The sequence below is a fragment of the Octopus sinensis genome, unplaced genomic scaffold (genome assembly GCF_006345805.1).
Source record: "Octopus sinensis unplaced genomic scaffold, ASM634580v1 Contig09641_ERROPOS337660+, whole genome shotgun sequence".
Lineage (NCBI taxonomy): Eukaryota > Metazoa > Mollusca > Cephalopoda > Octopoda > Octopodidae > Octopus > Octopus sinensis.
This window is the reverse complement of record NW_021831850.1, coordinates 193923-221629: the sequence shown is the minus strand read 5'-3', so window position 1 is coordinate 221629 and position 27707 is coordinate 193923. Positions and strand designations below refer to the sequence as shown.

General features: G+C 36.7%; 1 protein-coding gene across 1 annotated transcript; it reads right to left on the bottom strand.

Annotated features, from left to right (window-relative positions):
* Positions 1 to 5508: 5508 nt before the first annotated feature.
* Positions 5509 to 27127, bottom strand: LOC118761146. The gene is made up of 7 exons (XM_036498856.1): positions 27052 to 27127; positions 26151 to 26283; positions 23292 to 23353; positions 22604 to 22675; positions 20838 to 20888; positions 12947 to 12997; positions 5509 to 9773 (listed from the first exon to the last, which is right to left on the bottom strand). The coding sequence occupies exons 1-7, from the start codon at positions 27125 to 27127 to the stop codon at positions 5509 to 5511; spliced, it is 4710 nt and encodes a 1569-aa protein (XP_036354749.1).
* Positions 27128 to 27707: the final 580 nt, after the last annotated feature.

The following is a 27707-nucleotide window of genomic DNA, read 5'->3' as shown; positions in this document are numbered from 1 at the left end:
TGATTTAATGTAAATAATAGATCGAAGGGTTTAATATTGCAATTCTTACCCCTTAATTTCCTCCTCATAATCTTCACACTGCACCCTGCACCTATTGTGGAGGCAGCTGCTAGAAATAGCAGCCAAACATCGCATACTAAATGAAACCTCTTATTTGTTTAATTGCTTCAAAATTTATTTATTAAGTTGAGGAAAAAGTTCGTGCGTTTCGTCTTTATTTTGAAGAATATTTGTTGCTTTTGAATAAATTCTTGCATAAGAAAATCATTATTTTAACACGACGCGCGGACATTTCCCTCAATCTAATAGTTTCTATTTTATAATTGGCATTTGGTCAGAAAACTGCAAAGATTAGCCATTGACTGTCCACTACAAAGAGAATGGAGCAAGAACATGCAATGAAAGTGCAGCCGTGCACTGGTTGTCGTCCTATTTTAAGCTGCAAAAATGTGAAAGTAAACTTCGAGAAGGAAAGGGATCAGACCGGAAGTGATGAGAATAGAACAGGAAACAAGTGAATGCCATCTAGCGGAGAAAAATTCAGCTCATAGTGACGACGCCTCGACCACCGAAACATCTCGACACACTGTTTTTACTCATCGCAGGCCGGTCTCATGGATGTGTGACGGAGCTGTGGCGGGGAAAGAGCTACGAGAACGGAAATCGACGGAAATTGACGCATCTCGACGGTTATGAAGATATTAAATGCCTTTCGGTATTGCTTCAGATGTTTGACACCCGAATTTCCTGCCTCAGAGCTTCCAGAAATTGGAGATTTTAAATTATATTTTCTAAAACTGAGCTTCTGATGCTGTAAATTGCGATTATATCGGAATATTTGATAAAAACATTTTTCCTTCTTCGATGTGAGGAGTTTTGGAAAATTCACACAAGGCGTCTGGCTTTTTTCACAACTTTCAGAAAAATAGTACATTTTTAATGGAATTTTCTATAAATGCCTTTCAGAGTGTGTCGATTACAATTATATTGGAAATGAAGATGAGAAAATTAATTTGGTGGATTATTACACACACATAGTACAACAGGTCACATATCGACAAAAGGAAACTTGAAATTTCGAAGAAAATTGTGATGTGCGTCAGTGTGTGTGTGTGTGTGTGTGTGTGTGTGTGTGGTGTGTGTGTGTGTGTGTGTGTGCTCATTAGTTTTTTCTTTCCCCATTAAATTCCAATATAATCTCATTTTACACACACTGTAACGTATTTGTAGAAAATTACATTAGAAAATAACCCATTTTTGTTAAAGTTCTGAGCAAACACAGACAATTCGTGTGAATTTTACGAAACTCATCTTTCCGCCCCCAGACAAATTTGTTTCGCTACAAATTCCGATATAATCAGAATGATCACCATCTGAAGTGTATTTACAGGAAATTTAATTAAATATTGTCCGTTTGGCGGGGAGTTATGGGGAAACAAATTCGGTGCGTCGCACACTTCAGTGACAATGGCTGCGTTCCCAACACGGGTCTTCTGCTGGAAATCGCTGTTCCAGTCGGAAAGCCTCTCGGCTGTCCTCTCCCGCATCTATGTGTGTCGGTGGGACATTACCGTCAAATCCAAGCACCATCTGAGTCGTCTCTTTTCCTCACTAACATTTCTCTCTCTCTCTCTCTCTCTCTCTTCTCTAATTCCTTTTTTCTTTCTCTCTCTCTTTCTCTCTGAGGGTTATGTTGCAGCCCTACCCAACCATCAGAATCATCCTCACCTGACCTAAGACCGACAATGACAGAGAAAGTAGCTGTCCATCTGCAGCTGACATGTACCCTAAGCCTCGACTCTTTGAAGCATCAACGGCATAAAATGTGTAAGAAGCCGGTTCCCATTGTTAACAGCATGTAGGTCGAGGGCAGAAATATCTGGTCGGTGGTGGAAGATTGAGACAGATGCACAGGTATCTCGACGAAATTCAGCTGCGGGTAAGCGGCATCTGTCTTTACGATCAGCCAGTTTATAGAGTGTACTGATTGTGTTGATGTGGCACCAGTGAGGCTGAATTTTACATTGCACCAGCCTCCACGAGCGCACAAGATTAGGTACGCTCAGCTTAAAAGAGATGCAGGGGACATACCTATATGCAAGATCAACCACGATTTTACTTCGCCTGACGTGTTTTCTCAGGCATAGCAAACCCTCCTGTGTCTCGGTCCTTGTCATCCCTTCCGTGAGACCCAACGTCTGAAGATCATTTCTCCCCATTTCATCCCACGTTTTCTTGGGCCTACTCCTTCCACAATGTTTCCTTTACAATTAGAGATCAGCGCCTCTTGATGAGATTGTTTTCATTCATACTCATTACATGATCATACCAGCGCAGTCTTCTCTCTTGCACACTACATCTAATGCCTCGTATACACAGTCCCTCTCTCAAATCACTTACAAACTGTTGTATACGCTCACTGATATTACTCATCCAGCGGAGCATACTGGCTTTATTTGTTTCAACCCTTCGCATATTTTCACTAGTCACAGCCAATGTTTCGCAATCATGTAGCGCAGCTGTTCGTACATAGGCATCATACAATCTGCCTTTCACTCAGAGGGAGCGACCTATCGTCACTAACAGATGTAGTAGCTCTCAGAACTTTGCCCAGCCTATTCTTATTCAAGCAGTTATGCCTTTGGAACAACCTCACTCCACAACATTTAACTTGGCCACCTAAGCAAACAGTTTGCTACTTCTAAGGGTCCTCCTGACTTTTGAGGGAGTTTATTCTTTGTACGTTCCTAGTGTTTAAAGAACCTGGACATCTGCTACTCGTAAAGACTACATTCTCATCTTAGGCTTCCAATGATACAAATAGATGTTGAATAAATACAGCCCCAAGGCAGTCAGGACCGGCTCTAATTTCCTTGATTCCCTGATGAACTCAGTGTACAGGGAAACCGGTGACCCCCCCCCAGCTCAGCATAACTCCCTTATATAGAAACCTGTTTCTATAATTGTTATTCAGCAAAAAGTTGGAGGGTCATTCAAACACAATGTCATACCAACTTGAAAGATGGAGATTTCCTATATTACTCAACCAATTCTCTTTCATCACCATCATCATAGACGTCAACATCATCCTAGGAATATCCAGCTTCTCTCTTTCAGGCTGGTGTTGGTGGGATGTTACGGACAGTAGGTCAGAGAGCTCTGTCCAAGCAATCCCTCTGTTCTTGCCTTGCTTAAAACTGAGCCTCAGTAGCATTTCTCCTTGGCATAAAACAAAAGCTGCATCTCATCTACGCTAATTCTCTGAATGAAGTTTAATATTTTGAAATGTATCGGAGCACTGACCCTTTTCAACCAATTTGAAGCGATTCAGTTTTGTGAAAAAAAGGGATTTCAGCTATAGGGCATAGAATTGGTTTCGAAACAGTAAATGTTGACCTTAAGAACAAAGAAGTTCATCATGTGTGTACTTCATATAATGTGATGACTAAAAACGGCCTTACCATCAATACAAGTGATGTCAATCATTTCCAATCTACCTTCAGAAACATGTCCGGCCATCGGAAAATATTGCCGTGCTTGGGAACAGGTGAGAGTTGGAACCAGCAATTGCGTCCAGCTATAGAAAATCTGCCCTAATAAATTCTGTCTGACCCATGCGAGCATGGAAAAGTAGACGTTAAATGATGACAAAGAGAATGGCATGGGCGATGTGTGTACTTGTACATATGTATATATGTATGCTAACACACACACACACGCATTTTTAATCGAGACCCATTATGATCGGTGTGAACGTCTGAGATTCTAAGTTGGGTTTCTCTAATAGCCTGATCATCGTTTCTTACACAAACGAATCTAATTTAATCCTCTTTAGAACAAACACTGTTTATATATGTGTCGGTGTGTGTTTGTATGCCTGTGTATGTATGTTTAAGGACGTGTGTGTGTGTGTGTGTGTGTGTGTGTGTGTGTGTGTGTGTGTGTTTGTGTGCGTGCATCCGCAAATGAACTTAATGTTGTTGTAAACATATTTCAGACAGGTGGCCAATACAATGCCTGATTCCATGCAGTCTCTACAAATTCTACCCACACAGCTTATATCGATCTTGTCGAAATCCACAATGAAGATCTGTGGTAGTCCTTACCAAGTTCTTCTGTGTTGCCACTGAACATTTAGAACGGCTGCTCTTCATCGAAATTACAAGAACAAAATATCTGGAACAGATTCTCTCTGTGACACGCTGAAATAGTATCAAAGATTTGTAAACTAGACATCCCCATTAATATCAAAACAGTTTTAAAAAATAAGAAAATCAGGAAAACAACTTCTTTTTGTTGAATAATATATTATTTATTTACATTGAGATGAATCACACAGCTCTATAATGTATGATGTAATATATATTTTAGAATATGTTCTGCCGTAGCTTTACAATGTAATATATATTTCGAGCATTGGTTTATGAATATAATTTTGTGATTAATTCAAACAAACTTTCTAAGATTAAGCATTATATTTAAATTAGGGTTAAATATATAAAATATATTCAAGTAAAGAAAAAAAACATTTGAAAGATTTGTTGAGAGGAAAGACGACATGGTGAGAAAAGATAAGAATTTAAATGGAGATTTTGTGTTTCTTTTATAAGATTGTTAACATGTAAGAGTAACAATTTGAATCAGATAATGTCGTCATTGTGTCTGTGTGTGGGGGAGACGCTATTCCAGTGGAATACATACACTGTTTCTAGTTCATTAATATTTTATTATCAATTAACTAATTAGAAATCATTATGGTAACTATCTTTATTCAAGGATCCAAGCTAAAACCTATGTATTTTGTGTGACTATTCCAGAAGCATCCCATCGAATAAAGAAATATAGTCAAAAGGCTGCTAATGCCAATTGCCCGTAACATATATCGATTTAATATAGGGCCTTATCTCTCATAATAAAATAATCCATCAAAACGGTTGTCCAAACTTCCGTAAATCATGATGAAAGAATCCGAAACATGTATGGCCTTGATGTGGCAGACTTCAATTTCCTGAGAGCTGAGAAAGATTTCGCATTTGCTGTCTACAGATACTTGGCGGATATTGTTATTAAAATCTGATATGTAAATATTTTCGCCGTGGATGGTCAAGGATTTGTTGAAAATGTTTGGAAATGGTTCCTCACCTTGAATCATTAGTTGTTGACTTCTAACCCAATTGTCTCTGTACCAACATACATCGTAATGATCTTCCTTGTACTTAAGAACCACAATGTCTTCATTCGATGTCACACCCATTGCTACAACCTTCCCCTCCTTCCCTAAATTCATTCGGCCCTTATACTCGTACATTTCACCGCTAATGTGAAGTATGTCTGCGTATGTCCCATATGGAATATTACTACATTCATTTGGAGCGTCTTCAAACACACATACCAGATTATTGCCGTTCTTTTTGTACATTAAATTGTATGGTTTTTCAGTTGTGATCTTTTTTAAAAGAAACAAATCTGTATCGAAGAACATCAGTTGTTTATCGTCACGAAAGAGGACTACAAATCGATCCATTGACATATATCTTGAGCTTCTTTTTCAAATGTTTGACTGTAAAGCAGATGACCGTCTCTACTGGTGACCATGAGAGTACATTTATGGAGGAGCACGACGATACTATTGTCTTGTAACATAATTAGCTTAAAAGCATTAAGAAAACAAAACATCGAATTTGAATCTAGTAAACCAGATAGAGAAAATGAAAGCGGGAACATTGCTGTTCTATGTGGCAGTCTTCTCACTGATATTTCATAAATTCCTAACTTACTTTCCGCTATGTAATTACCACGTCTTACTTCTATTTTCCTTGATGTACTTCTTTCTCCTCCATCGCCACCGTTTTTAAGTTTGTTAAATAATTCATTACTGAACATTCCCTTCTTCTGAGATGTAATGGAAGGGAAATGAAGGCCAAAATCAAGATTTGATAACGGCACAGATTCCAGAACCTTCAGTTGGTCCCCATCAATTTTTATAGTATCACATTCAATCATGTTGATATGTACACACCAGTAAATATTTCCCACTTTTCTCCATATTATACCATAAGGTACTCGACTTTCCCAAACTTTATATTTCTCCAAGTTTTGTGACTTCAGCTGAAATATTTCTTGTCTGTTAGGGAGTGTAACCAAGATATTTCTTTCTCCTGTAAAACATACACCACCAACAAAACTTCCAAAATCTCTGTAACATAGCAACTTCCCGTCTTCATCAAATAGTTTAACATTTCCATTATTGGCCATTTCGCACACAACTGTCTTTCCTTCATCAGAGATATCGATATCTTTTACTTGAACAGGACAATCGTTTGTTTGTAACCGTGAAACGGGGAATTTTTCCCGATTAATCTTGTACAAACCTTCAATATATAAGTACGAGTCATAGTTTGCAACAATTCTCGGGCCTTTACAGTTAATACTGTTGAAATCCAACGGACGTTTATAATTTCTTTCATTTAAGAATATTCTCTTGTATTCACCGTTCTGCAACAATGAGACAATACGATACTTTTTCGTGTTTTCATAGATGTTCTTCCGTCCAGTAATGTACAAATAAGTATCATCGGTTGCCATAGAAATGGGTCGGGAATAAATACTGTGCTTAAATGAATATAAATATTGCCCGTTCGGGTTCAGAATAGTGATGAGCCTCTCGGTATTGACGATGATGTTGTAATTAGCAATAACTGAGATATGGGTGATATTATATCTGTAGCACATCCAAAATAAGTCTATTTCTCTCATAATACGGACAGCTGACTGTATTTCATCGATATATATATAAAACAGGCCGTTTTCAATTTCGGGTATGCAGGTACCACCACCAACATTACTGCTGCTACTACTACTACTACTGCTACTACTACTACTACTACTACTACTACTACTACTACTACTACTACTACTACTACTACTACTACTACTACTACTACTACTGCTACTGCTACACACCAGTAGATTGTCGGATCGACAAGCGATACAATTGTATCTATTTTCCGTGTGGTAAGTTGCCAAGATCAGTGGAAATTCCACTTTTAATGTCAGAAGTTGATAGTTATTGGTCGTTATAACCAATGTGTTTGATCGCCAGCAACACATATGTCTAGGGACAACATTTAACTTGATAGAGTCAACAAGCTGACCATCAAAAGTTAATATCTTAATGTTTTGATTTGTGCTGTCATATAAAGCAACCAGGTTATTTTCTGTAATAACCAAACAACCAATCTCCACTGGATGTTTATCTCCAAAACTTTGAAGAACAACAACTTCATGAGCTTTATCAGAAACTGTGAGATCTTGTAGATACAATCTAGAAGACAACATTTCACTGAGACTGATGTTTCTAGAAAATACATCTACCAGATCGATGAACATGTTAATTTGGCTTCTTGTGACATGATCTTTCACCAGCAAGTCATGCTCATTTACAGCAAACATGCGGCTGTTGTCTATCAAATGAACACACATTTTATCAATACGTCCACCATAGAGATTGGATTGTGTTTTCCCTTGCGACAGTAAAATATTGGGTATCATCTCAATGCTATAAGGACCACCATCACCATAGAGATTGGAGGGTGTTTTCACTTGGGATGGTAAAACACTGCTTCTCCTCCTCCTGATGATCTTGTAGAAGAATACTGCTTTCTTACCAATAATCAATAGTTTTAGTGTTTCATTTTCTAATGATAATGATTTCATTACAAAAGGAATATTAATTCTATGAATTATTTGAACTTGATTACAATTGTTAATGTTTAAAATATCTAAATGCGATGGTTTATCGCAATAACAAATAATATGACTTTCACCCAGCTTACACACCCGTACATAAGGCTGGTTTAATGATACACTTATAACTGCCTTTGATACGTTTCCGAAGACCCGTAATTGCTTCTCTAGAGGTAATGTGACGCCTATCTGATTATAATTCCATCGACATATATCTGTAGCTGTAGACGGCAGAGATAATCTAGACACAATGTTCCCTTCGTTGGAAATGTATAGCAAACAATCATTATATATGTCGGACAACACCAACTGTCCATTTGCCAGATGACATATTTCACCAATTAGAACTTGGTCATTCTCCTTTTCTTCGAGTCGAATATTTAGATTTTTATTATAAGGGTTTTGAAAGGTTACATGACAGTCTGACCAGTCATGGTACTTGTAAAGAAGAATCTGACTGAGTAGATCGTCCAGCACATAAGCTGTTCCTTGGAAAACAGCAGCGTGACAGCGAAAGTTTGAAGGAAGTTTCAACTGCCATTTCCTTTGTCCAATTATATTGTAACAAGTCATCAAAGACTCTCTCCTGAAGATAACATACAAGTATAATTTGTCTGTGAAAACATGATGAGGATAGCCATTGAACTCAATGTGTTTCTTGGAAAGCTCCTCACCAAAGCTTGAATAAAATAACAAGTTAAGTTTCTTTCTGTCTACAACTACAAAATTAATTGGAGTAGCAGCAATGGCGACATTGTCATGTTCCAATGAAATTCTGTTTACAATGTCGACATGATCCGTTTTAATCAATAAAATATGTACCTCCACTTTACCTTCATTGGTGGTCAGAGCCAAACTCCTATTTGATACCATATGACACATTTGAATGTAATTGCTTTCGACGTCTATTAAATCACCTTCAGTTAGTTGTGGACAGGTAATATATTGAAGTTTCCTGTCCTCACTAAAAAGGACAAGAAATGTGTTCGAATCCACTCTACAGAAAACAGAAGGCTGGAGTTTAAAAGTTAAACATTTTCCACCAAACGGTTGCCCTTCGTCAGTAACTAATATAGCTTTTAGATCCCGATATATAATTACTACTGAAGAGGCTGACATAGGTAGAATCGTTGTAATGTTGGAGGGGTCATCAATATGGATTTGGTTTATCAGGCTCGGGACATGGTCTTGGTGATGGTAAGACAGCCGAGGCCAAAAATCTTTATTTGTCCTAATAATGTGTGCAAGACCAAAACGGTCAGTCAAGTAAATATTATTTGTTGCCACACAAATATATCGAGCTTTTATCCCAATTTCTCTTTGGGACACAGCACCGTTTGCTGAAATCTTGTAAATTACATTTCCTTGCACAGCGTAAGAATAATTTCGATATACGGTGAGGTCGGTTGGAATATCGATGGAATGGGTCCTCAACTGAAACAAGTGTCTGCCATCTATTGTGTAACAGCTAATTCTATTTATATTATCTAAGGCTATTAAGATATGATACTGTGGACCAACTGCTATGTTTCCAACAATTTCTTTCACACTAAATTTTTCTTCAAATTTATTTTTATCCCAGTCTATGAGATATATTGTCTTACTAAACATTTCAGTCCCTACAAATGTAGAATGTTCGAAATAAGAAATTGTAAAGAAACTATAATCCAGAGATTTTATGTGGAAACTTGATGGATTAATGAAAACTATTTTCTTGCGGAAAGGAATTGTGGCTAGAACAGTGTGTTCACCAATTCTTGTCATGTCTGTGACATTAGAAGAACAATGAAAATCAAAATCACCGCCTGTTGTGGCACAACTTATTAACTTCAAATCTGGTGAATAGGTTACTATTCCATTGCGGATTTCAACGATTCTTGAAACTGTGACCAGGTTCTTGGAATCATTATCGGAGTCTGTGAGCTGCAATATTTTGGACACAGCTGGGCAAAGGGGACGGAATTTGGATGGATGCGACTTCATAATACTTTTACAGTCAAAACGTGGTATCTGCATGTAGTGATCATCTGAATAACAATAACAACAGAAATAAAATTATATTAAATTTTCAAAAGACATGAATGGGTAATATTAATTTGTAACAGCAACTTCCTACGCAATTCGAGTCGCAAAAAAAATCAAATCTTCTCAATTTAACGAAAACATTGCACATCATTCCTACCACACCATTTTCAAGACACTTTCCATTTCATTTATTGTAGATAAACACGGAAATAGCGACATCAGTGGGGTTACAAGCTAAAAACACTGATATACACCAGCGGAGTTTGTTACTGAAGAGCGATATCCGTGATGATCTGGCTATGTATACCTTGACCACTTCAATTGTGGTTAATATTAGAAGGTCTACAGATGTACAACCACATACTGTACAATGAGGAAATTATTTATTGCATCCCGACTGCTACCACACTCCACCCCACAAAACAAAACACTGTATTTTGTAAGTTAACTCTGTGATGTTTAACAAGATGAAAGAATGGAATATTTGACGGGTTAGATCTGGGTGTTTTTTACGGAGGCTGTGACCAGCTGCGTATTGTTATATATATGTGTGTATATGTGAGTATTAAAGATGGCCTGAGTAGCTATTACACAACCAATCGTAAGATGTATGATCTCTCTCTCTTTCTCTCTCTCTCTCTCTCGTTCTCTCTCTCTCCCTGACCTCTTGTTAGACCTTAAAAATTAGATTAGCCCCAACACCAAATCTATCAATGAATGAGGTAAATAGAATTCGAATAAACAAAACAGAAATTGCCTTTTACCGATGTAGAGGAAACGAATAATTATTGATAATTTATAGTCAATAACTTTCTGCACTCCACTTCCTTATTGCTGGGCTAATTCTAAATGCTCTGATTTAAAATACCAATTAGTGTTTTACAAATATACAGATATATATGTAAATATTCACAGAAATATATAAACCTGTAATTACCCATGTGATCTTTTATTAATTACTAGTATTTATGGCAATCCGGAAACCTGTAATTATCCATTATCTCAGTTGAGATTTGGTCAGTCTATCTTCTAATTTAACCTGTATAACTTTGATGTATTTGCAAGTAATTAGCATCCATCGCTCTACCTACCATCATCACTACCACTATCATTATTGAACCTCGGTTCCCCATTCTGGCAGGGTTTGTACGTTTTGTCAGGGGCTGGCTAGGGAGAAGAATGCACCAGGCTTCACAGTCTGATTTGGCAGGATTTTACAGCTGGATACTCTTCCCAACACCAATAACCTTACAGTGGGATCTGGATCCACAAGCACTGGTGGGGGTCACCAAAGAACTTGCAAGACAAAAAGCCTTTGAGAGGGAGAGCATTGGAGGTGGTCGTGTGCCAGAGGATGACAGGTTCGAGTGTGACAGAGGGATTGAAACATGTGTCTTATAGTAGAAGACATACATGATTACCCAGTGAGAGGAGGAGGGCAAGAGAAACAGTGAGAGTGAGCAACCAAGGAATGTTAATAAATAATTAAGCACTCTGGTACCTCACACACCGTTGTAACTCAGTCTCCATCATTTACTGTTGTCAGCCTCCACCGCTCCTTCGAATCACTTTTTTTATCCTTATTGTCTCGTATCTTTTAGTCTTTGCATTCCGATTCTTCTATAATCTCTTCTTCTCCCATCTTAAACATATCAGTGAACAAACACATCATAGAGTAGTGAGGACTAACTTTCTAATAATTTGGAATGTGACACAACCTCACTAATGCTGGTGCTATGATCAAATGCTCCCACTACACACTAGGAGGTGGTTGTTGGATGAGAGTTGACACCGTAAGGTTGAGAGGGAGGTTTAATCTTGCCGAGGACATGGCAATCTCTTGTAGTGTTTGTGCCACAATTATATTCACCCAGGACCCTTTGTAAAGTGGTTGGTGATAAGAAGGGCATACCACCATGAAAAAGCTGGAATGGTTAATTGAGAGGTAATCCTCAAGCAATCATTATGGGTAGTTAACTGTTAATAAGAAATGACATGGACAGTGACCACTCATCCAGTACATGGGAGCATAGAGAGCAGATGATAAAAGGGAGAGGATGATATTATTTACTGTATTAAAACTTGAAGATAGTGAAAGGGAGCGAGAAAGAGAGAGAGAGAAATAGAGAGAGAGAGAGACAGAGAGAGAGAGAGAGAGTTTGTCTGAGCCGCAAAGCAGCCTTCTACTTGAATATAGGCAAAATTGAATAGATGTAATGGTTGAATAGTGGACGTAATGACAGTGAAAAAACCAGGCTGTTCACTATTAGAACAAGTTTCACCATAACATCTGGTTAAGCAAAAGCGCCAACAACAATAATCAATCAGTAAGCTTACTAAAAATGTAAAACGAACAAACACTTTGTCATTAAATCACCTGTTTACCTATAAACAACAAAATCCTTTTAGTTCCTATTCTAAAGGACAATATTACTTTCTACTCTAGGCACAAGGCCAGAATCTTTTGGCGACAGCGCCAGTCGATTAGATCGACCCCAGTACGCAACTGATACTCTATTTATCGACCCCGAAAGGATGAAAGGCAAAATCGACCTCGGTGGAATTTGAACTTAGGATGTAAAGACAGGTGAAATAACGCTAAGCATTTCGCCCGGCGTTCTAATGTTTCTGCCAGCTCGCCACCTTCCCAAAGGACAATATTAACTCTATTCTGTTTTCTAATTTAGCCATTTTGCCAACAGCGATAACCTTGGTGGACATTTTATTAAATTTCAATAATAACAATATTTAAAAAAAAAATTGATGTGGTTACTTGACTGGGAACGAGAGGAGCTGCTGCTTGTTGTATACAAAGGGAGTGGAAGAGAGAGAACAAGGGAGAGGACGAGAGAGACTATAGTGAGGTGACAGACGGTACTTATTCTCCTTAAAGGGACAGAACCGCTTAAGGGTTTATATTTTATCTTTTGCATATTTCTCCTTATCTTGAGACGCCATTTTTCTGAGTGGAAGAATATCTGATGCTTCCACTTTACTATAAAATACATCTATTGGATATTCCTGTAGTTGTACAAGAATAGAAAAATAATGTGTAGCTAACCATTCGAAAAAAATGTAGCAATAGGACTTGTTCTCAGTCATTCTGTCAAACAAAGTTGCTCGGATAATGGTAAAATTGATCGAAATCAATAAGATATTGGTAATTTATACTCACCAGCTGGCTCCACCTCTGTTTGGACTTCATTGTCAACAAGCGTTAAAGTAACTGAAACAAAATTTCCTCAATTTTACACTTTACAGAAAAATGTTTTAACCTAATTAATAATCCAAATTTTGTTATTGTGTGACATTCTTGTCATTGATGGTCAACTGGTGACCCGTACGGCTTGGGTCAACATTCTCATATTTTCTATAGGGATACCATGTAATAACTCAATATTCAGGCCCACAACTAAATAGACTAACCCAATATATCTCCCTATTAAGACATCCAACATAATCTAAGAATCACTCTATTAAAATATCTACATAATCTAATAATTATCTTATATAATTATCCCGTGATAACACTGATTATCTCTTAGCTTAATTTTCCCTTTCATCTATCGGAGCCCAATCGATGATATGGCATTGATCTCTCACCCCCAGATTTCCCTAATGAACTTCCAGGAAGAATGGGACGAAATGGTGAGTAATGATCTTGAAATGTTGAGCCTTTCTGTGCTTGAGAACAACCACCAACCTAATTCAAGGTCATAAGCGCCTGTTTGTCCCCCAACAATGCCACCCCCACACATGTCGCATTCTCCTCCATTCTCCCTCATGTACCTATGATGCGCTACTGTTTCTCATCCCCAACCATATCCACCATTCCTCCTCCCTCTACTACCTTCCTTTCACAAACTTATAAACTAACCCTCCCTCCCAGATCACTCTCTGTCGTATTTCACCATTTTCTCTATCGACACATGAGGCAGCCATAGAAACAAAGGCAAAATAGACATTTGTGGGCTGTTATTTTATACTTATCAACTGGCTCTGCTACCATCGTCTGCACTTATTTCCCTTCAAGTTTTAGATTCACTGAAATAAATATTATTTACAGTAAAATCTTTTTATCATTATCAATAATCTATATTCTATTATTGTGAGAGATTCCTATCATCAAGCGTTCACTCAGGTTTCGGTCAATATTTATATACTTTCAACAGTGGGTCCATTATTGATGCCCCCAACAAAATTGATTGGCATTCCCAAATCTCCGCTCTCTATTAAGACATCTTACATATCTCATTTACTTCTCACGTAACCTCCTTAATAAAGAAGATGAGGTAATGGCAAACTTGATAGAAATCAATAAGGTAATGTTGATTTATACTCACCAACTGGCTCTACTTCTGTTTGAACTTCATTGTCAACAATCATTGAAGAAACTGAAATAGATATTCCTAAATTTTACACTTTACAGAAAAATGTCTTTATCTTAATTAATAATCCAAATTCTGTTATTCTGTGACATTCCCATCATTGATGGTCAACTGGTGACCAGTACGGCTTGGGTCAACATTTTCATATTTCCTATAGGGATACCATGTAATAACTCAATATTCAGGCCCACAACTAAATAGACTAACCTAATATATCTCCCTATTAAGACATCTTACATAGTCTAAGAATCACTCTATTCAGATATCTCCATGATCTAATAATTATCTTATATAATTATCCCGTGATAACACTGATTATCTCTTAGTTTAATTTTCCCTTTCATCTATCGGAGCCCTATCATTTACAAACGATAGACAGCATTATTTATTCGATTTAAACCACATTTCCCCCCTAATAATGAGTTAATCCAGTCTAACCAGAATTATTTGCATATCCTTCTGATCTCTCTTTAGTATTATTAAGTGATCCATGAATGCCTTCTTGTTGTAATTCACTTGAGCCGTTTCTGCTGATATAAGTAACATCCTCATAACCATCTCAAACCAAATGGCTCATATTGTCAACCTCCGGCTATTCAAATTCGTCTTTCAACGTTTCGGCTGTTATACCCTGCAGCCTTCATCTGGTGTTTTGGGGAAATTCCTGAGGTATTTTTCGATGTAGTTGTTGTTGTTGTTATTATTATTATTATTATTATTATTATTATTATTATTATTATTATTACTTTTTTTTTCTTCTTTCAAATTTTCTTCCATTTCTTGCCGAGTGTCTTCCCGACTCCTAGGGCAAAGAAACTCATAGTGTATTTGGTAGGCCATTAACCAAACTCAGTAGTTCGTTCATTTTTTTTTTTTTTTTTTTTAAAGTTAAATTAAAATACATGAGCAGCAACAGTTCTCACATCGACAATGCTCTTTTCAATATTGTGATGTACCAGTTAAGACAATCTTTTGCACTTCTTGCAGGGATGGTAAGCCAGGGATCATTCTCATATAATTTTCGGTTCCCTTCTTGATCATTCCTAGTGCTCCTACGATCACTGGTATTGTAACCGCCTTGAGATGCCACATTTTCTCAATTTCAATGAGTAGGTTCTTTATATTTTCTGAGCTTGTCAAACTCTTTCGCTGAGATATTATGATCACAGGGGATGCTCATGTCGATCAATAAGCAAACTTTATTGTTTTGGTCTTTCACAACAATATCTGGTTTATTGGCCTTGATGGTTCGGTCTGTATGTACTGGAAAGTCCCACAGAATGGTTACATTTTCTCCTTCAGTTACAGCCTCAGGGGGTGATTATACCACTTGTCGGCAGTTTTGATATTGTAATGCCGACTTATTAGCCAGTGTAGATATTGGCCAACTCTGTCATGTCTTAATTTATACTCCACTGGTGCTAAAACTTTACATCCAGAGATTAGGTGGTCCACTGTTTCAATCATGTCGTTGCAGAATCGGCATTTTGGGTCTGCTCCATTTTTCATCACATTGGCCTGGTAGTTCCGGGTTAATAGGCTTTGGTCTTGAGCAGCCAGGATGAAACCTTCGCTCTCTGCTTTTAGCCCTGAGCTCCGCAGCCACTGATGGGTTTGCTTCTGGTCAACATCAGCTTGTTTGCTGCGGGTAACATATTTGCCGTGCAGAGGTTTCTCCTCCCACCTATCAGCCAATTGCTCGTGCGCTTTTTCATTGCCATCATTTTCACCTTCTTTGCAACAATAGTTGCCGTACTTCCCTCGGGTTGTTCAGTTTGGGTATCCTGCACGAGATCAATAGCAAATTTTTTGCTTTCCTTGATGATAGAATGAAGCTTCTTTCGTCTCTCGTGATTTTCCACGAGCTTTAGCATCCAGTCATTCGATATTTCGAGATATTTGGCCAGTCCAATTGTGGTTGTTTTGTAAGCTAGTTCAAATTGGATCAGGCCTCGACCTCCTTGGGCTCTGGGAAGGTAAAGGCGATCTACGTCTGCCTTTGGGTGGTGTGCATCCTATTACAACTCAGCAGCTTGCGTATTTTTCTATCTATATTCTTTACTTCACTCATATTCCAGTTCAACACATTGTAGCTATAAGTAACAACTGGAACTGCTAAGGAATTTATAGCTAACACCTTGTTACGTGCATTTAGTTCAGATTTCAGGACTGCACGAACTCTCCTATAACATTCCTTCCTGATTTTCTCTTTCATGCTTGCATGCTGAATACCAGAGCCTTCATTTATCCCTAAATATTTGTATGTCTGTTCTTGCTCAAGCTCTCTTATGACTGTGTCAACATCTAACACGACTGAATTTGTGGTCTTCACTTTCCCTTTCTGGAAAGTGGCCTTGGCACACTTCTCAAGTCCAAACTCCATCCCGATGTCATCGCTGAATGCTTTCACGGTGCGCAATAGGCCTTCAAGTTCATTATTGTCTTTACCATAAAGTTTTAAGTCATCCATATAAAATAGATGGCTTATTTTTTATTGGCAATTTTATACCCATACCCTGTTCTGTTTAATTCACTTGTAAGGGGTATTAGGGCTATGCAGAATATTAAAGGTGAAAGTGAGTCACCTTGAAAAATTCTACAGTTGATGTTTATATTTTCTGAGGCAAGTACTCCATTAGAGTGGTATAATTGGAGATTCGTATTCCACAACGACATATTGTGCTTCAGGAAGTTTGAAATCAAAGGGGAAATTTTAAAGATGTCCAGCGATCTCAAGATCCATGGATGCGGTATACTGTCGAAGGCCTTTTTATAGTCAATCCATGCGGTGCTGAGATTTCTGCGCTTGTTGTGACAGTTCTCAAGGATCATACGATTGATTAGCAGTTGATCTTTGCATCCGTAAGAGCCTCGGCGGCACCCTTTTTGTTCAATGGGGAAAATATCGTTCTTCTCCATGAATGCATATGTTTTCTCCGCCAGGATAGATGTTAGGATTTTATACGTGGTGGATAGACAGGTTATAGGCCGAAAGTTTTTTGGAAGGTTGGTTTCGTTATTCTTTGGGAGTAGGTAAGTAATGCCACTTGCTAACCATTCAGGTGTTTTCTTTGGGTCTCTCAAAATTCCATTGAGCAGCTGAACTAGCTTACCGTGTGCGCACGGGAGCGATGCGAGCCAGAAATTCGGCACCCTATCTTTACCGGGGGATTTCCAATTATGGGCCTTCGTGAGTGCCTTTCTTAGGTCTGCTATTGTGATGTCTTCCCATGCTTGTTGTTGTAAATTTTGGTAGGATCCTTCAGTTTGTATAATCCAGTCTGCATTTATGTTGTACGTCTTCTTGTCACTCCAAATCCTTTCCCAAAAGTTTTGAACTTCTTCCATGGGAGGGGGGTCTTTAACGGTTACTTTCTCCTTCCCTATTTCTCTGTAGAATTCTTTGGCATTGGATGTGAACAGCTTATTTTGCTTGTAAAACTTGTTTCTCTTCTCAAATCTTCGTATTCTTTGGGCTTTTGCTTGGACTTTTTGTTTCAGCGTTTCTTTTATTGATATCAGTTCTTCTCTTGGTGAGGATCCAAATTTTCTCTTCATCTTTCTTCCTGTTCTGGATCTTACATCATTTCCACATATTAGTTCATTTAATATTGATATTTCCTCTCTCATAAATTCAATCTCTTTTTCAATTTTACTTCTCCAGGTTTGATTTCTTCCCAGGTTTTGTTTTCTTTGTTTTTTCGGGGGCATACAGCTGGTTTCAATTGCCCTAGCAGAAGCGTAAATAATTTCATTTAACTCAGTAAAATCAGGTTTTAATTCTCGTATTATTTCATTTGTTACATAGTTGCCAATTTGGATTTGTTTTTTATTTTGGTTTGTATTTGAGAGTTTATGAAGCGGTTCTCTATCATTCATACTTGTATGTCTTACAACTTCAAGCGTATTCAGGATTTTCTGCCTCATTTCTGCCATAGACTCTCTGTGTTCTTCAGCAAATGCGAGATCTTCAGTTACTGTTGTTTTTTTCGTTTTCCTGGCTATCTTTAACAGGTACAATAGAATTTCTTGTATCTTCAGGCCTTTGCGTACTTTGGTCAGATGGCAGTCTTTCAATTAAGCCTCGTGGCGGGCTATACTGTTCATCTGATTCTTCATTTCCTTTCTGTCTTATATTTATGTCATTTTCCGTTGCGTGCATGATCGCACTTATTTCACTGTCTGTGAGTCTGTTATTTCTAAAGATATCCCTCCTCACATTTGCTAATTTGTTCTCGTCCAAATAGGGCCTACTGTCTTGATTCCGTGTTCTCCATATACTGTAACAGTTTGCGGTGTGTCTCTGTTGAGATGGCCTACCTAATGCATAGTAATAAGCGTATATTACTTCTTTATACTCTTCTCGGGTCCATTTGTTCCGCTTACATTTTTCTTTCTGTGGTGGTTGTGGTGGTGAACTTGGAGGGCTCGAGTTGGGGGATTTCGCGTTCAAGTGACCATCCATGTCCGTATTCGGAGAAGAGTTTGTGCCAGTTGATGACTTTTCGATCCCAGGCTGGCTCTTCCCTGGGGGACGCGCTTCCAGATTAACCATAGGACAAGCGATTTGGTATACTGATTTAGTTTTCCTTTTAGTTTCCGAAAACATTTTGGTGCTACGATAATGTTATCATTTTTTAGCTTTGATTGGCTCGTGGGGAGACGGCCATCATTGCCGTTACAATTATAATCGTACCATTATAGCAGCCGTAGTCGGCTTATTATTGTTATTATCTTCACCATTACCATCACTATCATCATTATCACCACCATTACCATCATCATCATCATCATCACCATCACCATCACCACCATCATCATCAATGATATTGTCTTATGTGTAGTCACAGCAGTATCTTATTATTGTTATTTTTGTTTTTTTATCATTATCACCATCACAGTAGTGTCTGTCTGTCTCGTTGGCTGACTTGGTGGTTGGCTGGCTGACTGTCTTCAATGCCAGAGTTCTTGCCTGTCAAAAAATACTTTCATATTTGGTTAACAATAGAGCCGAGGTGAGGTTTGTGTGTGTGTGTGTGTGTGTAGATAGATAGATAGAATATCAGCACTATTACTATCTTTTTTTTTTTTTTTTTGGGTAGGGTCAAAAAAAGTTCAGATGTTTACTACTATTAGCCTTAAGAAAAATTAAGGAAGGGGTGTCCTGTATTGTTTGTGAATAGAGAAGTTGTGTTCGACCAGAGAGAATCTTAGCATCATCATTTTTTTCCATGTGCGTTTGTGTTATTGCAATAAAAAGTGTTTGTATATTTCGTGTAAGGTAATATTGTGGAGGTTGAAGTTGACTTTTCTAGAGATGTTTGTATGTCCAGTTAGAAGAACAGGTGTGTTTTTGCAATAAAAAGTATATGTTTACATTTATATTTGAATATTCAGGGAGGAAGCAAAGAAAAGTCAGATATTCATAGAAAGTTTTACGGTTTTGAAAGAAAAAAAGAAAAGCGTGATGTTTTTAGAGAGAAGAAAAAAAGAAAGGATGTTTACAGAGGCAATTGTGGGTATCAAAGTTTTTAAAGCTGGTCGAATGTATGATTGAAAACTGTAGATATGTAAATTTGTAAATTTTCTTAACTTATTTTGAAGGGCTGTTCTGTATTATTTGTGAATAGAGAAGCTGTGTTCGACCGGAGAGAATCTTAGCATCATTATTTTTTCCATGTGCGTTTGTGTTATTGCAATAAAAAGTGTTTGTATATTTCGTGCAAGGTAATATTGTGGAGGTTGAAGTTGACCCCTCTAGAGATGTTTGTATGTCCAGTTAGAAGAACAGGTGTGTTTTTGCAATAAAAAGTATATGTTTACATTTATATTTGAATATTCTGGGAGGAAGCAAAGAAAAGTCAGATATTCATAGAAAGTTTTAGGGTTTTGCAAGTCTACAAAAAGAAAAAAAGAGAAAAGCGTGATGTTTTTAGAGAGAAGAAAAAAAAAGAAAGAAAGAAAAAAGGGTGCTTACAGAGGCAGTTGTGGGTATTAAAGTTTTTAAAGCCGATCGGATGTATGTTTGAAAGCTGTAGATACGTAAATTTGTAAATTTCTTAACCCACTTTGAAGAGAATTTCAAATACTCACGAGGTATTGTAGATGTTCCAGTCTTTGAGAGTTATTTTTCCCCGTTGCTAAACTGGCCCATATTAGTGTTTCTATGGCTTTCGGCCACCGAACTGTCAGAGCAGTGAGGAACACGTCCAGCCGCTGTCAAGGCTGGTGCTTATTATTATTATTATTATTATTATTATTATTATTATTATTATTATTATTATTATTATTATTATTATTATTATTATTATTATTATTATTATTATTATTATTATTATTATTATTATTATTATTATTTACGTCAATGCCTGGAATCAAACTCGGAATCTTGGGGTTTTAGAACCATGTCGTGTGCCCGGTGGAAATTATGAACCAAATTTTAGGGATTATTTTCCTATATTTCCTTAATGCAGGTTCCAATATGCTACTCATCTCTACTTCGGATAGTGGGCCCATTATTGATGCCCTCAACAAAATTGATTGGCATTCCTAAATCTCCGCTCTCAATTAAGACATCTTACATATCTCATTTACTTCTCACGTATCCTCCTTAATAAAGTAGATGAGGTAATAGCAAACGTGATAGAAATCAATAAGGTAATGTTGATTTATACTCACCAACTGGTTCTACTTCTGTTTGAACTTCATTGTCAACAATCATTGAAGAAACTGAAATAGATATTCCTAAATTTTATACTTCATAGAAAATGTCTTTATATTTCTTAATAATCAAAATTTTATTCTTGTGAGGTTTTCCTGTCGTTGCTGGTCAGCTGGTGACCAGTACTGCTCGGGTCGACATTTTCATACTTTCTACAGTAATACCATGTAATAGCTCAATATCCAGGTCCACAACTAAATAGACTCACCTTCCTATATATCCCAATTATGGCATCCTACATAATCTAACAATAACCCTATTAAGACATCTATATAATCTAATCATTACCTTCTTTAATTTTCATTTGAAAACACTGATAATCTCTTAGATTAATATTCCCTTACATCAGTCGGGGCCCTATCAATGTTTGGGCATTGTCGTATCACCTCCAGATTTCTCTAATCAACATTCTTCTCCTCTTCTAATTCTGATGTCAATGAAGCTAGTCTCCAAACATCTAACCACAAACGCATGTCACAATACATCAAGTAGGATTAATATACACATGCTCTCTTTTTCAAAAGGTTGCTGCTGGTAATCTTTAATCTTAAATCCCCGCATCACAATTCATCAGAATAGGATCTGATTCCGGAAATATTTGAAGATATTTCAATGTCATTAATCCTCCTTAATAAGCAGCTATTTTCAGGTGAGCAATGTTTGCACCTAAGCAAGTGGAGCCGAAAGTGTTGTATAGAAACTCATTAACTACACACACACACACATACACACACATATTTATGTGTGTGTGCATGTATATATGTATATGTATGTAGAGGTAGATGTATGTACATGTATATATACATATATATGTATATTTACATATATATATATAATATATATATATATATATATATATATATATATATACATGTGATTATATATATATATATATGTGTGTGCGTGTGTGTGTGAGTGTTTATATATATATATATATATACATGTTTATGTATGTATATATGTATATATATATAACAATACGAATTTTTCTCAGTGAACAGGTCGCGGTCTTATAGCGACGAAAATATTTTGACAAATTAAACTTAAATGTTGAAGTGAATCGAACGGCTTTTGTGTGTTTCTTAAATGACATACAAACACCTTCCACGCAGCAATTGTTTTCGTTCCAGCACGCGATCTCAGATCAAGTCACTTGCTATGCAAGTACATGTCCGTAATATATATATATATATATATATATATATATATATATATATATATATATATATATATATATATGTATGTATGAATGTATGCATATATATATATTTATGAACGTACATTTACATATTACTGCAAAGGAATTATATCTGGAATAGTACTGACTTTCAAGAATATATAAGCAAGACAGAGATATAAATCAAACTGGAAGCGCCAAATTTATTTTGGATTATGTTTTGATTTTGACTCCATCACAGTTTGTGCCTTGATCCTATTGCCTCAAGACGTGTCTCTCAGCAAGCTACCGTACCATTGTCTTCAAGCTTTTGGCATGATTTCTCCTGCTATTTGTAACTTCACTTGTTTCTGCTGATCATTTACAAACGATAGACAGCACTACTTATTCGATTTAAACCACATTTTGGCCCCAAAAATGAGTTAATCCAGTCTAACCAGAATTATTTGTCTATCCTATTGATCACTCCTTAATATTATTATTAATCCATGAATGCCTCAGGTGAAGGTAAAATTGATAGAATTCAATTAGTGACTTTATACTCACCAACTTGCTGTGATGCATATTTTGAAGTAAATGCCACTGTCTGGACTTGCTTGTTCTGAGACTTGGGAAACCCTGAAATAAATATTTCAAGGTTTTTAAAATTTATTATAAAATATTTTAGATCTAGATATTAATAATATGTATTTTATTATTGTTGGAGTTTCTGATCATCAATGGGTAGCCTGTGTATGAATAGCTGTGTATGCTACATAGTAGTGAAATGTATGTTGTGAACACAGAGGACGTGTAAAGGCTTGAACAAAATGGAACCAGCATGCTCCAATGGATGGTCACTGTCAGTGTGCAGGTATAAAATGCTGACAAGTTTTAAGATAAAAATCGAGAGTTATCACATGTATGTAGTACGCAAGACAGACGACTGTGCTAGTATGACCATGTAATATGTATGAATAAGATCAGCTGTATAAAGAACATCGATCTGTAAATGTGGAGAGAACCTCAAGAAAAATGGAAGGAAGTGTTGAGAAATGAGCTTCAGATCTTGAAACTGAGAGTCAATCGGTAGAAAGGCGGGTATCTTTGAGATACATATGTTCCTCAACCAATTGAGGTAAGTATAATCTCAGAATATTAAGTGTCTTGGGTAGAGACCGCCCATCCAATGCATTTTAGAAAGAAAATATTTATCTTGAATGAGAAAGAGACAATGGTTTTCTCAGCAGCAAACCAAAGTCATAACTTCGATAAAGACAATGCTTAGTGGATGGAACGATAAATTTAATGTTGTATCTAAGAAAAGACAACAGCAAAAATAAAAGTTTTAAAACATTGTTAAAAGATATGAAGAGATAATATTTTGTAACACCAACATCCGACATAATTCGTGATATAACAACTCAAATCTTCCTAATTTAACTAAAATATTGCACACAGTTCATACAACACAATTTCCAAAACACTACCGTCCCATTAATTGTCGATAAACACAGAAATAGCTACACCAGTCGTCTCGCAAGCTGAAAACACTGATATACACCAGTGGAGCTTAGTACTATAGAGAGAAATCCGTGATTATCTGGCAATGTTTAACTTGACCATTACAAAAGTCGTTAACACTAGAAGGAGTTCAGATGTACAATTACAAACTGCACGGTGGAGAGATATCATATTCTACCCTTACTGCTACCACAATCCGCCGTACACAACAAAACGAGGCATTTTAGCAGTTCCTTGTGTGATGATTAACAAAATGAAAGAATGGAATATCTGACGGTTTATATCTGTATTTTTCACTGAGGCTTTGACAAACTACTTCTGGTTATAGCTCTATTAAAGGGCTGAGTAGAAATTAAACTACATGTGGTAAGATTTCTCTCTCCGACATATAATAGACATACAAAATTGAGATAAGCCCGCCCCAGTACCAACTTTATCAGAGAATGAAGTAAATAACTATCGAATAAACAAAACATAAACGACTTTTTACTATTTTAGATAAATCAATTAATTACTGCACACCAATTTCTAATTGCTGGACTAACTTCAAACTATCTGACACCGCGACATCAGGTATCCTGAAACATTGTACACTTGCACAAAACCTTATTAACTACATTTAACTGGTCATCTACATACTATTGCATAAACATATCCGAAATGATACATAATAACTGACAATTAAGCATATATAAGCCTGACGCAAATATAGATCAAACTGGAAGCATTGAATCTGACGTTTGCCAGGAAGTTTCGAATACTCTCATTCTTTTAATCCATTCCCATGTTTTCATCTTAATGCCCTTACAATTATTGGAGAAAGAGGCAGCGCACCACTGTCGGAAACTTTTATAAGTTTTTCCCTAAACGTATGCATAGTTTCTCCTGCTACTTTGAACTTCACTTTGTTCTGCTGATCTTCCACAAATAACAGATTGTATTATTTATTTGCTTCAAGTCAAATTCTTGACAAAGTAATCATTCCACCCAGGCTATCCAGAAATATTTGCATAACATTTTGGTCTCTACATAGCATTTTTATGTCATCCATGAATGTCTTGTCTGGTGCTTTCACTTGGGTCATTTCTTCTGAGCAGACTACTGATCTAAGTAACATCTCCAAACTGAAGGATTAATATTGTGCACCCTGCTCCAATTCCGATGACAGTCCCTGTAAAATGGTTTGTAATGAGCTGCCTTTTGAAATTGTTAAACCAGCTCATCATCAGACCTTAAAATTTCCCCAGTATGTAAAAGAAGTTTATTGATTTCATCAATAATTTGTATGGTACACACCCATATGCTTTAGAGCTATCAAGCCGTACAACATTCAAATTACTTCAATTCTTCTTTGTGTGTTGATCCCAGTTTTACATTTCACGTCCTACAAACCAAGAAAGTCAGGGGATTCCAGTTATCTGCACACTTTCCATCACATATCAATTATTTTGTAGGTGTATAGGTGATCTCTTAGCATGTACATCCACGTAAAGCTTGCCATTAAGGATTGAAACTAATTTCAACTGGCCAATTAATTGTGCTTCAGATTCTTTTGATATGTAAACACTTTCTGCCTTATATCAGTCATAAATACCTTCTATTTTATACCACAACCCCTTACTATTATATAATGCTTATAGCTTGTTAGAGTTGCTGCAGTCTTTGCTCTTGCCTCCCTTCTCGCTGCAAACACTCAGCTAAAATTTCAATTCCTCGCTTTCTTAGAGGTTTTATTAGAAAGACATCAATGTTTCTTTTGCTTGTACCACAATAAAATGCACCCAGGACACTTTATCAAGTGGTTTGTTTTAGGAAATTATACCCTCATATAAAACCTAGAATGGTTAACTGAGATGTGTCTGCTATCCGATCAAGAGGTGGGAGCATGGAAATCAGACGATAAAGGATGAAGATATTGTCAATTATTGTATAGTATCTTGCAACCAGTATCTGTTTTGAAGTAAGAAATATAGACAACTATCACAGAAATAAGTTGGATAAAGGCAATGTGTAGCGTATGTAATGAAATATCTGTGAAATAAAACAGACTGCTTATACTTGAAATACATTTCCAAGTACTTTTTTAGAAACATCAGCCAAAATAACAACATTAATCAATCAGCAAACATAGTATAAAAAGTAAAACAAAGAGAAATGTCATTAACACGATTGTTTATCGCTAAACAACTACAAATATTAGTTTTCTCTTCCAAAGTGAAGTATTAAATCTATTGTCTTCGAAGTTATCCATTTTACAAACCATGCTCACCACATCGGGTATTTTGTGAAATTACAATAATATCGATCTGTTTAATAGAATTATTATGCAGCAAACTTTTCAAATGCAAAATCTGGATTGGAACATGTTGTCAGTCATTCTGACAAAGAAATTGACACAAGTAAAGGTAAAATTTTCAGAAATCGATAAGGTAATGATATTTTATCCTCATGATCATATAATTCCGTTTCAAGCATAGGAAAGTTAGGTGACACTATTGTTTGCGACTATGTGTCGGAAAATATATATTTTCAAGTTTTACATTGTACACTATAATATGATTATATCTATTAATCAAAAATATGCTATTACCGTAAGATATCTTTATTTTCAATGGTCAACGGCTGACCACTATGATTTTGGTCAGCACATTTTACAGTTTCAATATAACAAAACTCTATATTAAGAGCAACCAAAATATAATCCAATTTCCTATCTATACTCTCTGTATTCAGACATCAAATAAAATTTAACAATATTGTAATTATTTAATTTCATTGTCTCTTTATAACAATATTTTGCTTTTAGTTTTCTCTTTCCTTCCGTATTTCTCTGATTTTCAGGGAGCTTAAGGCCCAGGTATAAAGAGAGGATAACTCAACTACTGAAACACAGTGCAATAAAGAGATAATTACGTGAAGTAATTGCAATATTGTTAAATTATGTTGGATGTCACAGTACATTGCGTTGATATATGAAAGTTGGTCTCAAAACGAAGCTGGATTGGACCAATCGCATAAACCTCTTCAACGACACCTATTTACCTGCAATTTACAACAGGTGTGAAAGCTGGTACACAACGAAGAGGGAGGATGTGAGTCTGATAATGGCCCAAAGCACAATCGAAAAATCGATGTCATGGAGTGTTGCTAAATTTGCACATCAGGAGTGAGGTGATCAGAGAGAAATCAAGTGTGAGAGACATCATCACTAAAAACTTATGGCAAAATTTCAGATGGGACAGGTAACCAGCTCACTGAAAATATTTAGAGATGCACAGTTGTTGAGAGTTATATACGCGAGCAGAGGAGGTCACTGAGAGCGAATCCAAAAGTGAGTGTTTGACAAAATACGACATGCTACGTAGGCGAGAAGGTCAAGATGAAGACAGAAGTGGAGGGTGCACTGTGATCTCTGGTGTCGTCAATACACTCAGCCAATCGATCATGGTCAAGGTGGTATTTCTGTCACATCTATGACATAGCGTTTTCACCTCTGCCGTAGAAAACCTCAAGAACCAAACTTCCCGTTTTCTGCTCAACTCCACTGTCAAGCAAGTTGATAACCATATATCTATCTACAAAAACTGGTCACACCACTTACCCGCATGGTTCTTGGTCTCAAGCATTTGTCTTATGAAGAAAGGCTGAAGACGCTGCCTATATATGGTTTCAGTTATGCATTACGGGTATGGCTTTGTATCATGTGACTTAATGAGTTCAATATCGGGAGATTCATTCAAAATAACGATAGAATTAGTAAGAGAGCCGGCATTGTTGCAGTTGAAGGCGTCGCTGTGTGGAGAGAAGCTTGCTTCCCAATCACATAGGTTCAGTCCCACTGCTCGTCACCTTGGCCAAATGTCTTCTGTTATAATCACCGGCCGAGGAGAACCCTGTGAGGGTAATTTCGAAAACAGTAACTGAGAGAAGGCCGTCGGACATACACACATAAGTACACAGACATACACACGTAGTTATAAGTAGAAAGATAGATAGATAGATAGATAGATAGATAGATAGATAGATAGATAGATAGATAGATAGATTGATAGATAGATGGATAGATAAATAGACAGACAGATAGATAGATAGATAGATAGATAAATATATATATAGAGATAGATAGACAGATAGATAGATAGATAGA

Excerpts from the sequence above, each read along its gene's own strand:
- LOC118761146 (XM_036498856.1), bottom strand. The coding sequence starts at position 27,127 with ATGGTTATCAACTTGCTTGACAGTGGAGTTGAGCAGAAAACGGGAAGT. Across the intron at positions 22,676-23,291 it reads TTATCGAAGTTATGACTTTG|GGTTTCCCAAGTCTCAGAAC; the intron begins GTTTGCTGCTGA and ends TATTTATTTCAG. Across the intron at positions 9,774-12,946 it reads AACAGAGGTGGAGCCAGCTG|ATGATCACTACATGCAGATA; the intron begins GTGAGTATAAAT and ends ATTGTTATTCAG.